This window comes from Mustela erminea, chromosome 3, assembly GCF_009829155.1.
Source record: "Mustela erminea isolate mMusErm1 chromosome 3, mMusErm1.Pri, whole genome shotgun sequence".
Lineage (NCBI taxonomy): Eukaryota > Metazoa > Chordata > Mammalia > Carnivora > Mustelidae > Mustela > Mustela erminea.
Genome location: NC_045616.1, coordinates 39,681,426 through 39,694,843, shown reverse-complemented (window position 1 = coordinate 39,694,843; position 13,418 = coordinate 39,681,426). Strand labels below are relative to the sequence as shown.

General features: G+C 33.0%; 1 protein-coding gene across 18 annotated transcripts in view; it reads left to right on the top strand.

Moving 5' to 3' along the window:
• The window catches only part of PPIP5K2 (diphosphoinositol pentakisphosphate kinase 2), a 79,201-nt gene that overhangs the window by 21,215 nt on the left and 44,568 nt on the right, over positions 1–13,418 (top strand). For 14 of the 18 annotated variants that reach the window (XM_032335626.1, XM_032335625.1, XM_032335624.1 and 11 more), the window contains 9 exons: positions 149–270; positions 2,462–2,563; positions 3,678–3,764; positions 4,503–4,578; positions 4,660–4,769; positions 5,470–5,555; positions 7,914–8,039; positions 8,182–8,303; positions 8,570–8,752. In XM_032335626.1, the coding sequence (XP_032191517.1) occupies positions 149–270; positions 2,462–2,563; positions 3,678–3,764; positions 4,503–4,578; positions 4,660–4,769; positions 5,470–5,555; positions 7,914–8,039; positions 8,182–8,303; positions 8,570–8,752 (1,014 nt within the window). The remainder of the gene's footprint in view (positions 1–148; positions 271–2,461; positions 2,564–3,677; positions 3,765–4,502; positions 4,579–4,659; positions 4,770–5,469; positions 5,556–7,913; positions 8,040–8,181; positions 8,304–8,569; positions 8,753–13,418) is intronic. The other 4 variants (XM_032335627.1, XM_032335622.1, XM_032335615.1 and 1 more) reach the window with 1 other exon arrangement.

Below are 13,418 nucleotides of genomic sequence, written 5' to 3'. Positions count from 1 at the left end.
AGATGGGTAATTTCATTTATTACTTACTATGAAATCAACTAATAATCAGTAGTAAATTTTTAGGCATTTATAAAATTTGATACATTGTAAGACTGAAAAACTGAATCCTAATTCAAATGTAACTTTAAATATAATTTATTTTAAATAGCAAACAGTTTGTGGTTTTGATTTGTTACGGGCCAATGGACAGTCCTATGTCTGTGATGTCAATGGCTTCAGTTTTGTGAAAAATTCCATGAAGTATTATGATGATTGTGCAAAAATACTTGGGTAAGAATTTTTCTTTACATTTCTCCTCTTTACCTTTGTTACAGCTAATGCATACTAGCTATTCAGAAACGAAATAATTGCAAACATCAAATGATCAGGGTCCTGAAAGCACTCTATAATAAAAATCAGTGTTCATAAAATGACATTCCCCAAAGAACTACACCAAATCCTGAGTTATATTTCGGGTTATCAAAGGCGGAGTAATTTATGGCCAGTATAGATGATGGCTTAAAGATACTTTAACTTAAAGATTTAGAAGTGCTATGCAGTGATTTTTTTTCTTAAGATTTTTTTTTTTTTTTTAATTTGACAGAGAGATCACAAGTAGGCAGAGAGGCAGGCAGAGAGAGAGGGGGGGAGCGGGCTCCCCGCTGAGCAGAGAGTCCAATGCGGGGCTCAATCCCAGGACCCCGGGATCATGACCTGAGCTGAAGGCAGAGGCTTAACCCACTGAGCCACCCAGGTGCCCCATGCAGTGATTATTACAGCTAATTTATTAGGTTACTTTGTTTTGCAAGTTTTTGGTATATGATTACAGTTGAAAAGGTTTCATTTTCTTACTTGGAGTTCTAAAATGAATATTCATGAAATAAGTAACTGGAATAGAATAGAAATATTTGGAATTCAGAGTTCTTTTGAATGATACTGTTTTCTATCATTACATGTCACTTAAAGATAGTCGCAAGAGATTATCAAGTGAACCCAAAAGAAATTACTACATGTAGAAATGCGATTTTTATTTTCTTTGAACTATTTTCTTATACCTTGATTTAGAAGATTCACAAGACATATTTTTAAACCGTTTCAAAGTATATATGACAAAGGCTTAAGAAACTTACATTTTAAAATGTATTGTCATAATTATCATATGATCTCTCTGATATGAGGAATTTGAGAGGCAGGACAAGGGGGTCATGGGGGGAAGGGAGAGAAAAAAATGAAACACGATGGGACCAGGGAGGGAGACAAACCATAAGAGACTGTTAATTTCAGGAAACAAACTGAGGGTTGCTGGGGGGCGGGATAGGGTGGCTGGATTATGGACATTGGGGAGGATATGTGCTATGGTGAGTGCTGTGAATTTTTTAAGACTGATGACTCACAGACCTGTACCCCTGAAGCAAATAATACATTATATGTTAATAAAAATAAATTTAAAAAATGTATTGTCATAATTGGAGTCTGCTTTTATAATATATTTTAAAGATTGGAGAACTGACCCTTAAGGTGAAATTTGGGGGAGCTTACTAAATTTTAGCATGAATGCTGAATTGAAACAAAACAAAAAATGTTTTATAATTACTTAACATGTAATTATAAAATTATTGTTAACCCTATTAGTAAAATATAATGGATATTTGTTTAAAAAGAGACATGGTATTTAGAGTAATTTCAAAAGTGATTAACAGGTAAGAAAGGACCCTTGGGGCACCTGTGTGGCTCAGTTGTTGGAGCTTCCAATTCTTGGTTTTGGCCCAGGTCAGGTCTCAGGGTCCTAGGATTGAGCTCCATGTAGGGCTCCATGCTCAGTGGGGAGCCTGTTGGGGATTCTCTCCTCCCTCTGCCCCTTCCCCCTTCTTTCACAAACACTCTCTAAATAAATAAATAAAATCTAAAAAAAAAAAAAAAGAAACTACCTGTGGCCATAAAGAAGAGACAATCTTTGTTTTCAGAATTTATCTTTGAGTGGATGTAATGCAATTATAGTGATTTGACTCCAGTGTGATTTATACTTTGAAACTAATGTAAGTAATAAATAATTCCAATTTTTTTTTAAGATTTTATTTATTTGACAGAGAGATAGCAAAAGAGGGAACACAAGCAGTGGGAGTGGGAGAGGGAGAAGCAGGCTTCTCGCTGAGCAGAGAGCCCGAAGCGGGGCTCAATCCTAGTACCCTGAGATCATGACCTGAGCAGAAGGCAGACCCTTAATAATTGAGCCACCCAGGTGTCCAGTAATTCCAAATTTATAGCGTTTCTTCAGTGTGTTCTAATGTACCAGTTTAGAACTGCTTATATTTGTTTTAATCAGGATTGATACTTTGAGTTACTTTTTATGTGCTATAATCACAGAATCACTAGTTTGACCTTAACTTTTATGATTCTATATTCTGTATTATTAATCATTAAATACTGAGTTTTGTCTTAAAATGAACTAATTTCTAGTTTGTTTGTTTTTTTTTAATCAAAGCAATATTGTAATGAGAGAGCTTGCTCCGCAATTTCATATCCCCTGGTCAATACCCTTAGAAGCTGAAGATATCCCAATTGTACCAACTACATCTGGAACTATGTAAGTTTGAATATTTTCTTTTAGAAATTTGTGTCGTTTTGTATATCGGTCTCTGCTGTTACAATAGAGATTAAATTTCTGATGGTTATTGGACACTTTGCTGTGTATGTTTTCATATGATTCACTTGTCAGATGGAGAAATAGATTACATGCTTTTGCGGGGTCCACCTAGACTAAAAATCTTTTATATTGTTAAAAATAAAATTCTGTGGGGAAAAAATTCTGAAAAATGCTTAGATAGTTATACAACTATTGAATTAAGTCATAAAAATAAATGGGGTGCCAACAGGTATGTCACTTAAAGGTTCATAGTTGATGGTTTTACAACTTCTGAGTGTGTACAGAAAAAATATACAGGTATGTCTTGAAGTAAATTAATTAGACCAGTATTGCCAGAGTGTCTCATAACATTCTCCTAGTGAAAATTACTGCTTGAAACTCACCTGCTACTCAGGTGAGTTGACCAAATGCTTCATATTTACAGCTTAGACATTTACATTAGCATGTTAAAAATTGAGAAGTCCTGATTGGGTGGGGGGGACAAAAAAACATTTATAATGTTTTAAAACCAGTATTCTCAAACTATTTAGCATAACATTTTTTAGGTAACTTATTAAAATCCTGCAGGGTTGTATTCTGTGGCTTACAGTTCGGCACACGCTAAAGTATACCCTAGCGTTCTTTCTAAGACTGTGTTATCTTCTAGTAATTTGAGTTTGAATACCTGTTCTGTTCTTACAAGGGCAAAATAAATATAGTAGCTATAAAGTAAAGCATTATTTTGCTTTGATTTAATGAAATCTCAGTCCATAACGATCTATGCTACAGAACAAGTATTTCATGAAGTTCCAGGATTGCCATTCGTTTACTTTTATCCCAGTGTGAGCATAACCATCTCTAGAGAGGAAGCTAATAATATTACTCCCCCTCCAGCTTCTAAAAATCTTAAGATTGAATTTGATAAAATCATCTGGTTGTTACGAATACTGTTCTTCATAGGAAAGCTCTCAAATGTAAAAGGTAGCTCTAAACAAATAATGAGATGTATTAGTTTGAATTATTTAACAGAAAACTTTGTTAGAAAATTGAAAGCATTTTTTTTTTTAAATTTTAGGATGGAACTTAGATGTGTCATAGCTGTGATACGTCATGGGGATCGAACACCAAAACAAAAAATGAAAATGGAAGTGAGGCATCAAAAGTATGTTTTAGGAGGAATAATTTAAGATTTCTGATAGGTGATTAGCTGATTTGATTAACACATCTTATAGAAAATCTGTTTTCCCATTTCTTGGCCATTAATTTAAACTGCTAGATGCAGTGAAAATCCATGTAAAATAACTGTGTGTATCAGCATCTGAAAATTATTATGTTAATATCCATCAATCATCGTCCATCTGGTCTGACTTTTGTTTACTGCTGGAAAGGCGTAAACATCCTAAGGTATTCTGTTTAATCTTGGTTTGTTACTCTCTTCATTGGTTTCTATGAGTCTTTAATCTCTCAACCTTCTAGAAGAAAATTAGTAGAATGGAAGTTTATCTTATTTCTCTTCAGTATTTGATTTGGGAATAATAAAATTTGAAAACTTGAGCCAATAAATATGTGTTGAAACATTTTTAATATGTATGGGTATGCAATCACTTCAGAGAATGTAATACTTAGTATTGCAATCATATACTCAGTTTCCATCATGAGAAAACTTTAAAAAATAATCTAGTGATTGTGAGTTTGATGTGCTCAGGAGAATAGTAAAGTTTTATTGCCCAGGGTGGAGGAGCAACCTTCTATAGTGAAAGAGAACACACAATATTTGAAATCCATAGACCTGAGTCCCATATCTTCATTATAAGTGGTTTGTGTAACCACAAACCACTTATTATATGATATTAATACTAATTATTGCAAAGGACTAACTGTGCTGTCTTTTTTTTATAAGATTTTTTGATCTTTTTGAAAAGTGTGATGGATACAAATCGGGGAAATTAAAACTCAAAAAGCCAAAACAATTACAGGCAAGTGCATTTTATTTCTTGTTGGTTTTAAATTGCTAATGGCAATGTTACATAAAAATTCAGTTCTTTATTATTTTATAGGAAGTGCTGGACATTGCCCGACAACTTCTTATGGAGCTGGGGCAAAATAATGATTCTGAAATTGAAGAAAACAAGTCAAAACTTGAACAACTTAAGACTGTATTAGAAATGTGAGAATCTTTCTCAAACCCTTAACTTTGATAATTACTTGCTGTGTTCTTTTTTTAATGTATGAGTTTGTTAAATTTCCTTTACAGTTTAATCTTTTTGTAATTTATTGCTGAATCTGAAGAGAAATTAGTGAAGGTCTAGTGAGATTTTTATTTGTACCAGTGAGAAAATAGATGATTGTTTTGAAGGTTATTATTTTAGTTTTACTTTTCATTTTGATGAGAAGAATTTGGATATTTTATGAAGTACTACTTAGGATGAAAGCCAGATTGCTAACATGACCACTGATTAAATGTTGTTTAATTAAAAAACAATTTTGAGCTGTTTTAGTCAAGTGAAATTGATAACAACGGTATGCCTATTATAAGCTTTACATATTTGACCACTTAGAATTTTATTTCCTTTAGATACCCATACATTTATTTTTTTATATTTCTATACTTCTTCATCTCTTCAAAATTGTCTGAGTTTTGTAGAGAAACTCTTTTGTATTTTCATTTTTAATGTGATTAAAATGAGTATCTATTTTATGGAGATTTTCTGGTAGGATATGTTAGAGAATTCAGCAATTAATTACAAATAGAAAGGTACATTAATATGTATTTTTAGTTTTTCTCTAGGTGGGTTTAATTTTTCTTTAGGAGATTGCATTGAATACTTACTAAATGTTATTTGTTTTGCTTGTCGTTTGTTTTTCAGGTATGGCCATTTTTCTGGAATAAATCGTAAAGTCCAATTAACTTATCTCCCTCATGGTTGTCCTAAAACATCTAGTGAAGAAGAAGGTATATCACTATTAATGTCTATTGTGTTTTAATTATGTGTAGGGACTTAACTACTCATTTGACGACCTTCGGGCCCTCTTGAGTGTAATAATTTAGAGACTGACATGCTGAATAAAGGAAAAAATAAAGTAGAGTTTTGTTAACTTTCCCTCTTACTTTCCCTAACTATATTTTAAGTAAAGGATAGATTTTGTTCTTGATCCTTTAAGGATAGATTTTATTGTTTTGGAAACTGCTTCGGACTTCCTTTTTACTCTGGGATTGTTTCAGAAAGTTTATTTATGACTAGATGTTACTTAATGGATTCCTTTCTTCCTCTTTTGGTAAAAGAGGACAGAGTATACAGGAAGAAAGCTCAAAAAGTACAAGAAAACTATAAAAGTACATAATGAAAGTGTTTCTGATATAGCTGTTTTCCTCCACTGAAAAAGTCAGAATAAGCATTTAAAGAAGGTCAGTCTCTAAAAGTAGTCAGCATAAATCTCCATAAATTCATTTACCTTTTAAAAGAAAAATGGGCAGGGGTTAGAGAAGCCATTTCATAGAGGAGTATAGATGCCCAATAAAATAATGATAATAATAGTAGTAACTACTTTTGCGTATCACACTAGCAAAGTGTTTTCTTATTCTTTGTGAAATCGGTGATAAAGGATGTTAATGAGAAGTGTGAGTATATTTCAGTCTAATTGATTGGAGTATAAATTCACATAACTCTTTGAAAAGTTATTTGGCAGTATATATTAGAAACTTCAGAAAATGTCCATATGAATTGATCTTAATTCTGCTTAGAAGAATCTTAGGCACCTGGGTGGCTCGGTTGATTAAGCAACTGCCTTTGGCTCAACTCATGATTCCAGAGTGTCTGGATCCAGTCCTACATCGGGTTCCCAGCTCCACGGGGAGTCAGCTTCTCCCTCTGACCTTCTCCTGTCTCATGCTCTCTCTCTCAAATAAATAAATAAAATCTTGGGGGGAAAAAAAGAAGAATCGATCCCAAGGAAGTTGTTAGATATTTAGGGAAAGATTGATCTTTGGGAATATTCTCAATGTTATTATTTATAGTAGCATAAATTGAAGTAATGATTATCTTAAATGAAAGCACAAGTTTGATTATGTTGATCTTTAATAAATTTATTTTTAAAATTTGACATGTTGCTGTTTTGTCACACTTGTGATTAATAGCAGTACAGATTAATTTCTTTTATTTAATGTTTGTGATAAAAAACATTCAGTAAATAACTGAAAAAGTCTGTTAATTAATTTTCTTTCCATAAATTAATATTGGCCTGTGTAATAAACACAACTACTATCTAATCCCAAGACAAAGGTTGATTTCTATCACTTTTAATGAATCAACATTAAGTTTTTTAGCACTTCTATTGCTTATTTTTATTTTTAAAATTTATTTATTCTAATTAATTTATTTTTTTAAAGATTTTATTCATTTATTTGAGAGAGAGAGACAGAGAGAGAGACAGAGAAAAAGTGTAAGAGCCAGGGAGGTGGCAGAGGGAGAGGAAGAAGCAGGCTCTCCACTGAGCAGAGAGCCCAATGAGGGGCCTGGATCCCAGAACCCTGGGATCATGACCTGAGCTGAAGGCGGATGCCAAACTGACTGAGCCAACGAGGTGCCCCCTATTGCTTATTTTAAAATTATCTTTGTTTCTGTAGCCCAGTACAGATTTTAGGACATGATAAAGGGCAGATGAATTAAGTACAGAAACTCATTTGCTTGTGGAACTTCCCCTAATATCTGAGAAAAATCTATTGTACAATTCCAAATTTAAAAAGTTGCTCTTGGCTACATTTTATTATATATATCATTCATAAACTTAAATTATAATAAATTTTAGGTTTTCTCATCTCATGTCTTCCTAAAATTATGCAGATCATTAATTTCTCATGATAAAAATGTATACATCTTCACTTCAGGTAGCATTACCTTTTATGTGAGACTTTTGGTATAAAGACAAGATCTTGATCCTGTGGTCAGGGAGCTCTTAATCTAACATTGCTAGCACAACTAAATTAAATATATTGGGCAAATCTTATTGGTGTCCTGTCACTGTGATAGCAGGGAAGGTAGAAGCAATACTTCTTTCAGAAAACTAAGAGCCTTCTTCGTAAAGTATGGAAGAGATTTTGAAATTTGAGTAAGATTTTAACTGAAGGAGCAAAGAGTATTCCTGAAAGAAAGAAAAGCCTACAGATAGGTATATGTTCCAAGGAACAAGATAATTTAGATAAAAGTTTTATTTCACTGCAGAAGGGAGAACAAAGAAAAAATTAATCTTGTAATATGTCTCTTTAAAAGAAACAAACTTGACATTTGCCTCTATCTATTCACGTGTGTCTTAGACAGCCGAAGAGAAGAACCATCCTTACTTTTGGTTCTAAAATGGGGAGGAGAACTAACTCCTGCAGGCAGGGTCCAGGCTGAAGAACTTGGAAGAGCTTTCAGGTGTATGTATCCTGGAGGTCAAGGTAAATCTTGTCATTTCTTTAAGTTGGTTAAATCTGTGCATTATGTTTCCAAATCTTCACTTATTTTGTGATGTTACTAAATATTTGTAGAAATATAGTGAGACAAAAATATAGCTTAAGTGATTTGAGTATTTATTTTCAGGAGATTATGCAGGATTTCCTGGTTGTGGTTTACTTAGATTACATAGTACCTACCGACATGACCTCAAAATATATGCTTCTGATGAGGGACGAGTACAGATGACTGCAGCTGCTTTTGCAAAGGTATAAATGTTTTTTAGAATTACTAGGAATGTCATCTAGTATTACATTTTAAAAGATTTTTGCTAAGGCAATGTTTAAAAATTCTAAATTTGAAATTTCAAACTCATGCCCTGAAATGGTGATGGGCTATATTATTAACAGTTTATTTATTGCACATAGCTTATGCCTTGTGAAATTCAGCATGTAACAAAATAATTATTAAAATGCTTTCTATTAATTTGTATACTAATTTTAAAATCTGTATTGGCTTTATTCAATATATTTAGGGGCTCTTAGCTCTAGAAGGAGAGCTTACACCCATTCTTGTTCAGATGGTAAAAAGTGCAAATATGAATGGTCTTTTGGATAGTGACAGTGACTCTTTGAGCAGTTGTCAGCAACGTGTGAAGGCAAGACTTCATGAAATACTTCAGAAAGATAGAGATTTTACGGCTGAAGACTATGAAAAGGTGGGTCTAAACAAACTCTTTTACATTGTGAAATATCATGCATGTACAGAAAAGTATATAAAACATAAACTTACAGCCTGTTGTATTAGAAAGCAAATACTCATATAGCCACCATCCAGATACAGAAATAGAACATTGGGACACCTCTGACCCCTGTGTGCCCCTCCTCAATTGTAGCTCCTTCCCAATCTCCTAGAAATAATTACTATCCTTTCTTTCTTTCTTTTTATTTTTAATATTTTATTTATTTATTTGATAGAGAGATCACAGGTAGGCAGAGAGGCAGGCAGAAAGAGAGGAGGAAGGAGGCTCCCTGCTGAGCAGAGAGCCCAATGTGGGGCTCTGTCCCAGGACACTGGGATCATGACCTGAGCTGAAAGCAGAGGCTTCAACCCACTGAGCCATCTAGGTGCCCCCTATCCTTACTTTCTATTGCTCTTTTTTATAGTCTTCTCATATCAAGAAACTTATCTGGATAAGTATGTATCCCTAATTGCTATGGTCTCCGTTTTGGCCGTTTTCTAAGCTTCATACAATAGAGTAGGTTTTCTTTTATGTTTGGCTTCTTTTGCTCAATACCGTGTTTATGACGTTCATCCATATTTTTGAGAATTTCCACAGTTAACCAGTAGTCACTTCTATGTAGTATTTTATTTTAGGGATTGGCAAACTTTTTCTGTGAGAGACCAGATAGTAAATTTTAGGCTTTGTGGGTCACTTTGGTCTCTTGTTGCATATTCTTTTTGTTTTTTAACCCCCTTTAAAAAATGTAAAAACCATTCTTTGCTCATGGGCTATGCCATAGGCCACATTTGGCCTGTAGGCCGTAGTTTGATGACCCGTGTTCTATTCTATGAGTATACTATAACTTATATATACTTTGTATCATCGTTACAGTCTTGTGCTCTTACGATTAATACTGCTGAGCTTGTCATTGTGCATCTCCTAGTGCATATGAGCATACATTCTCTTGGTGTATTCTAAGACTGGAATTGTGACCCACCTTACGCTTCTGTTTCAATATTAGTAGATAATGTCAAACTGTTTTCCAAAGCCGTTATTGAGCCAATTTACGCTCCACCAGAAGTCCATGAAAATAATCATTATTCTACATAGTCTCTATTCTTGGTATTCTCAGACTGTTCAGTTTTGACCGTCCTGAAGGTGGATGTGTAATAGTAGCTCAGTGTGGTTTTAGTATCTTTTGACCGTTTAGCTATCCTTTCCTGAGGCCTTTTCTTCAAGTCACTTGTCCTTTTTTTCTGCTGCTTGTCTGCTTTATTCTTAGTGCGTGGTAGAAGTTCTTACGTTATTTTGAATATGAGCTCTTTTTTATATGTATTCTAAATCCTGCCACCTACTCTGAGCCTTTATGATGTCTTTCAGTAAGCAGAGGTTCTCATTTTTCATGAATTCCAAGTTTAATTTTTTCCTTTATGGTCAGTCCATTTTTTTAGTGTAGTCTACTATCTTTTTTTAAAATTATTGAGGTATAATGACACACATTGTTTCATTAGTATCAGGTATACAACACATAATTAGTTAATTAGTTGATTAGTGAATAGACGGACAAGAGTGTTTGTTGTGCCATGCCCGCCACAAGTGTAGCCACCATCTGTCACTGTACAACACTATTAAATTATCATTGACTATATTCCCTGTGCTCTGCCGTTTATCCTCATGACTTGCTCATTCAAAAACTGGATGCTGGTATCTCCCATTCCCCTTTGTGGTCAATGCATTTTAATGTATTGCTTCTAATATCTTTTTCTCATTGGAGGTCATAAAATAGTCTTATGTATGATCTTCTGTAAGCTTTACTGTTTTGCTCTTCACATTTATCTATAATCTGACTAAAATTGATGTTTCTTTGTGCTATAGGATGTCGAAATTGATTTTTACCCAGCTGTTTATACATCCCAGATATTTCAGTACCACATCCTGAAAGACTGTCCTTTCCCCTCTACTTTGTAGTACCATCTTTATAATATATATACATGATCTTTTTCTATACTATATTCTTCTATTGATCTCTCAAGTCCTACAAGGTCCCTTCTTCACGTTGGTTTGTTTTTTTTTTTTTTTTTTTGGCTTTTCTTACATTTCCATGTAAATTTAAAAATAACCTGTCAAAAATCCTGTTGCAGTATTGGATTACATGGATCACATCTGTAGTTTCTGAAAATGTATTTCTTTTAATACATTTTTAATGCTGTTGTAAATAGTACCTCTAAAAATTTTATTCTCTGTTGTTACGTAAAAATAGCTAATGTTGACTTTATATGCCTCAACCTTATTGAACTCATTTATTACTTTAATAATTTATTGGTAGATTTTTCTTTATCCTTTAAAAGCATATAGGGTTTTTTTCTTCCTTTCTGATTTTGTTTATTTATTTTGTTTTCTTATCTTCAGTAACTAGCTTAAAAGCAGTATTAAATAGAAGTGGTATATCTTGTCCATGTTCTCAAAGATACTTTTTAACACTTGTCCATTAAACATGTTTTCTATAGATTTTAAAAGAGCTATTCTTTCTCAAAATAAGGAAATTCCATTTTGTTCCTGTTTTGTTAAATGAAAAGTTGGTGAATTTTATCATAATTTCCTTTTTATCTCTTGTATTGTTTGATTTTGGGGAGATATCAAGCTATCTTGGTTCCTAGAATAAACTCAACTTTTATATGTATATGTGTATGTATGTATTTTGTTATTGTTGTTGTTAATATATATCCCTAGTTTGGGTTTTCTATTTTTGGGTAAGAGTTTTACATCTGTGTTCAAGTTAGACTGACCTTCACATTTTTGTTCTTATGTCTTGGTCTGCTTTCAATATCAGAATTATGTTAATCTCCTAAAATTTGTTAGGGTGTCCTATTTTGGGGAAAGAGTTTGTGTACATATCTTTAATTAAATATTTGGTAAAATTTACTAGTAAATCCTATGGAGATTTTCTTTGTGGGAAATCATGTAATCATTGTAATTATGGATTCCAGAGTACTTACTAATTTTTAGTTACTGTATTTTGTGTCAGTATTAAATTACATTCTTATAGAAGTTTATTTTTCATATCCTTTTTAAATTCTTTGTGATGTCTGCAGGATCTGTAGAGATGTCCTTTTCTGTTTCATAACATTGTACGGTCTTTTTTCTCTTGATCAGTTGGACTGGTTGATATACTTTACTAGTCCTTTCAAAGAAATATCTTTGATTTGTTGGTCCTCTTTATTATGTACTTGTTTTCCATTTGATTAATTTTTGTTTAATATTATATTCCTTCTATTTCTGTAAACTCATGTCACTAGCTGTGTGCTTATTAACTCATGAATGTTCGGTCTTTTCTAAAATACAGACTTTGGGCTATAAATTTCTCTTTTATCACTGCATGCATAAATTTTGAGATTTGTGTGGTTTAGGATATTTTCTAATTTCCTTTGATTTTTCTTCTTTGATCATAGATTATTCAGAGGGTTTTTTTGTTTGTTTTTCAAAATTTCCAAACCTATGGCATTTTGAGTTAAACTTTATACCATTTTAGTAAAAACAAGAATTCTTTCTGAATTTGTTGTTGTTGTTGTTGTTGTGTGTGAACATTTCCCTAACTGTGGATTTTCCTTGTCTTTGTAGTTTTCTTAATCTTTGCTTTATATATTTGATGACATGTTGTTGGACAGACACAAAGTTAGAAATGATACATCTCTACCAGTACTTTTTGCCTCAACATTTGAGGTTAACATAAGCAACAACAGTTTTTCCCCTCTTACTTGGTCTTGAATTGTGTATCTCTTTTATCTTTTCACTTTAAGTCTTTGTGAAATTATTTTTTTAAATTACGTTTTTAGATATATCTATTGTAATCTGCATATAGCTGGATTTTAAAAAATGTGTTATGAAAATATTTAGGGGATTTTTATTTACAGTATAAATTATTGGCAAATTTAGGTATGAATCCACTATATTTTCAAGGGCTTCACATTTATACTGCCTTAATTTTTCTCTCTTTGTTGAAATTGGTACTTTTTACTTACTTATTTCTGTTAGCTTAAAAATTATATTTGATTTTATATTTTGTTTTGTCATTACCCCAGAGATAACAGTAGGCTTCTATGACTTTTTTTTTTTTCTTTAAGATTTTATTTATTTATTTGACAGAGAGATCAAGTGTCGCTTGGTGTGGAGGGGCTTGAACTCAAGACCCTGAGATCAAGAACAGAGCTGAAATTGAGTTGGGGGCTTAACTGACTGAACCATCCAGGCGCCTCTCATTTGCCCTTTAAATTACCTTTTATTCTTTCGGAAGTCCATAGTTTCCATTTAAGACCATTTTCCCTCTGTCTGAACAACTATATTAATTCTGTTAGTATCAGTCTACTGGTGGTGAATTCTTTTCTGTTTGAAGATGTTTTTATTTCAACTTTACTATTTTTTTTTTTTTTTTAAAGGGAGGGTAAGGGAAGGGCAGAGGAAGAGGAAGAATCCTTAGCAGGCTCCATGCCCAGCAGCAGGGTCTGACATGAGTCTCAATCTCACAATCCTGAGATCATGACCTGAGCCGAAATCAAGAGTTGAATGCTTAACCAGCTGAGGCACCCAGGCACCCCTCAACTTGACTCTATAGGATATTTTCAGTGGGTATAGAGTTCCGGGATAACGTTTATTTTCTTTCATT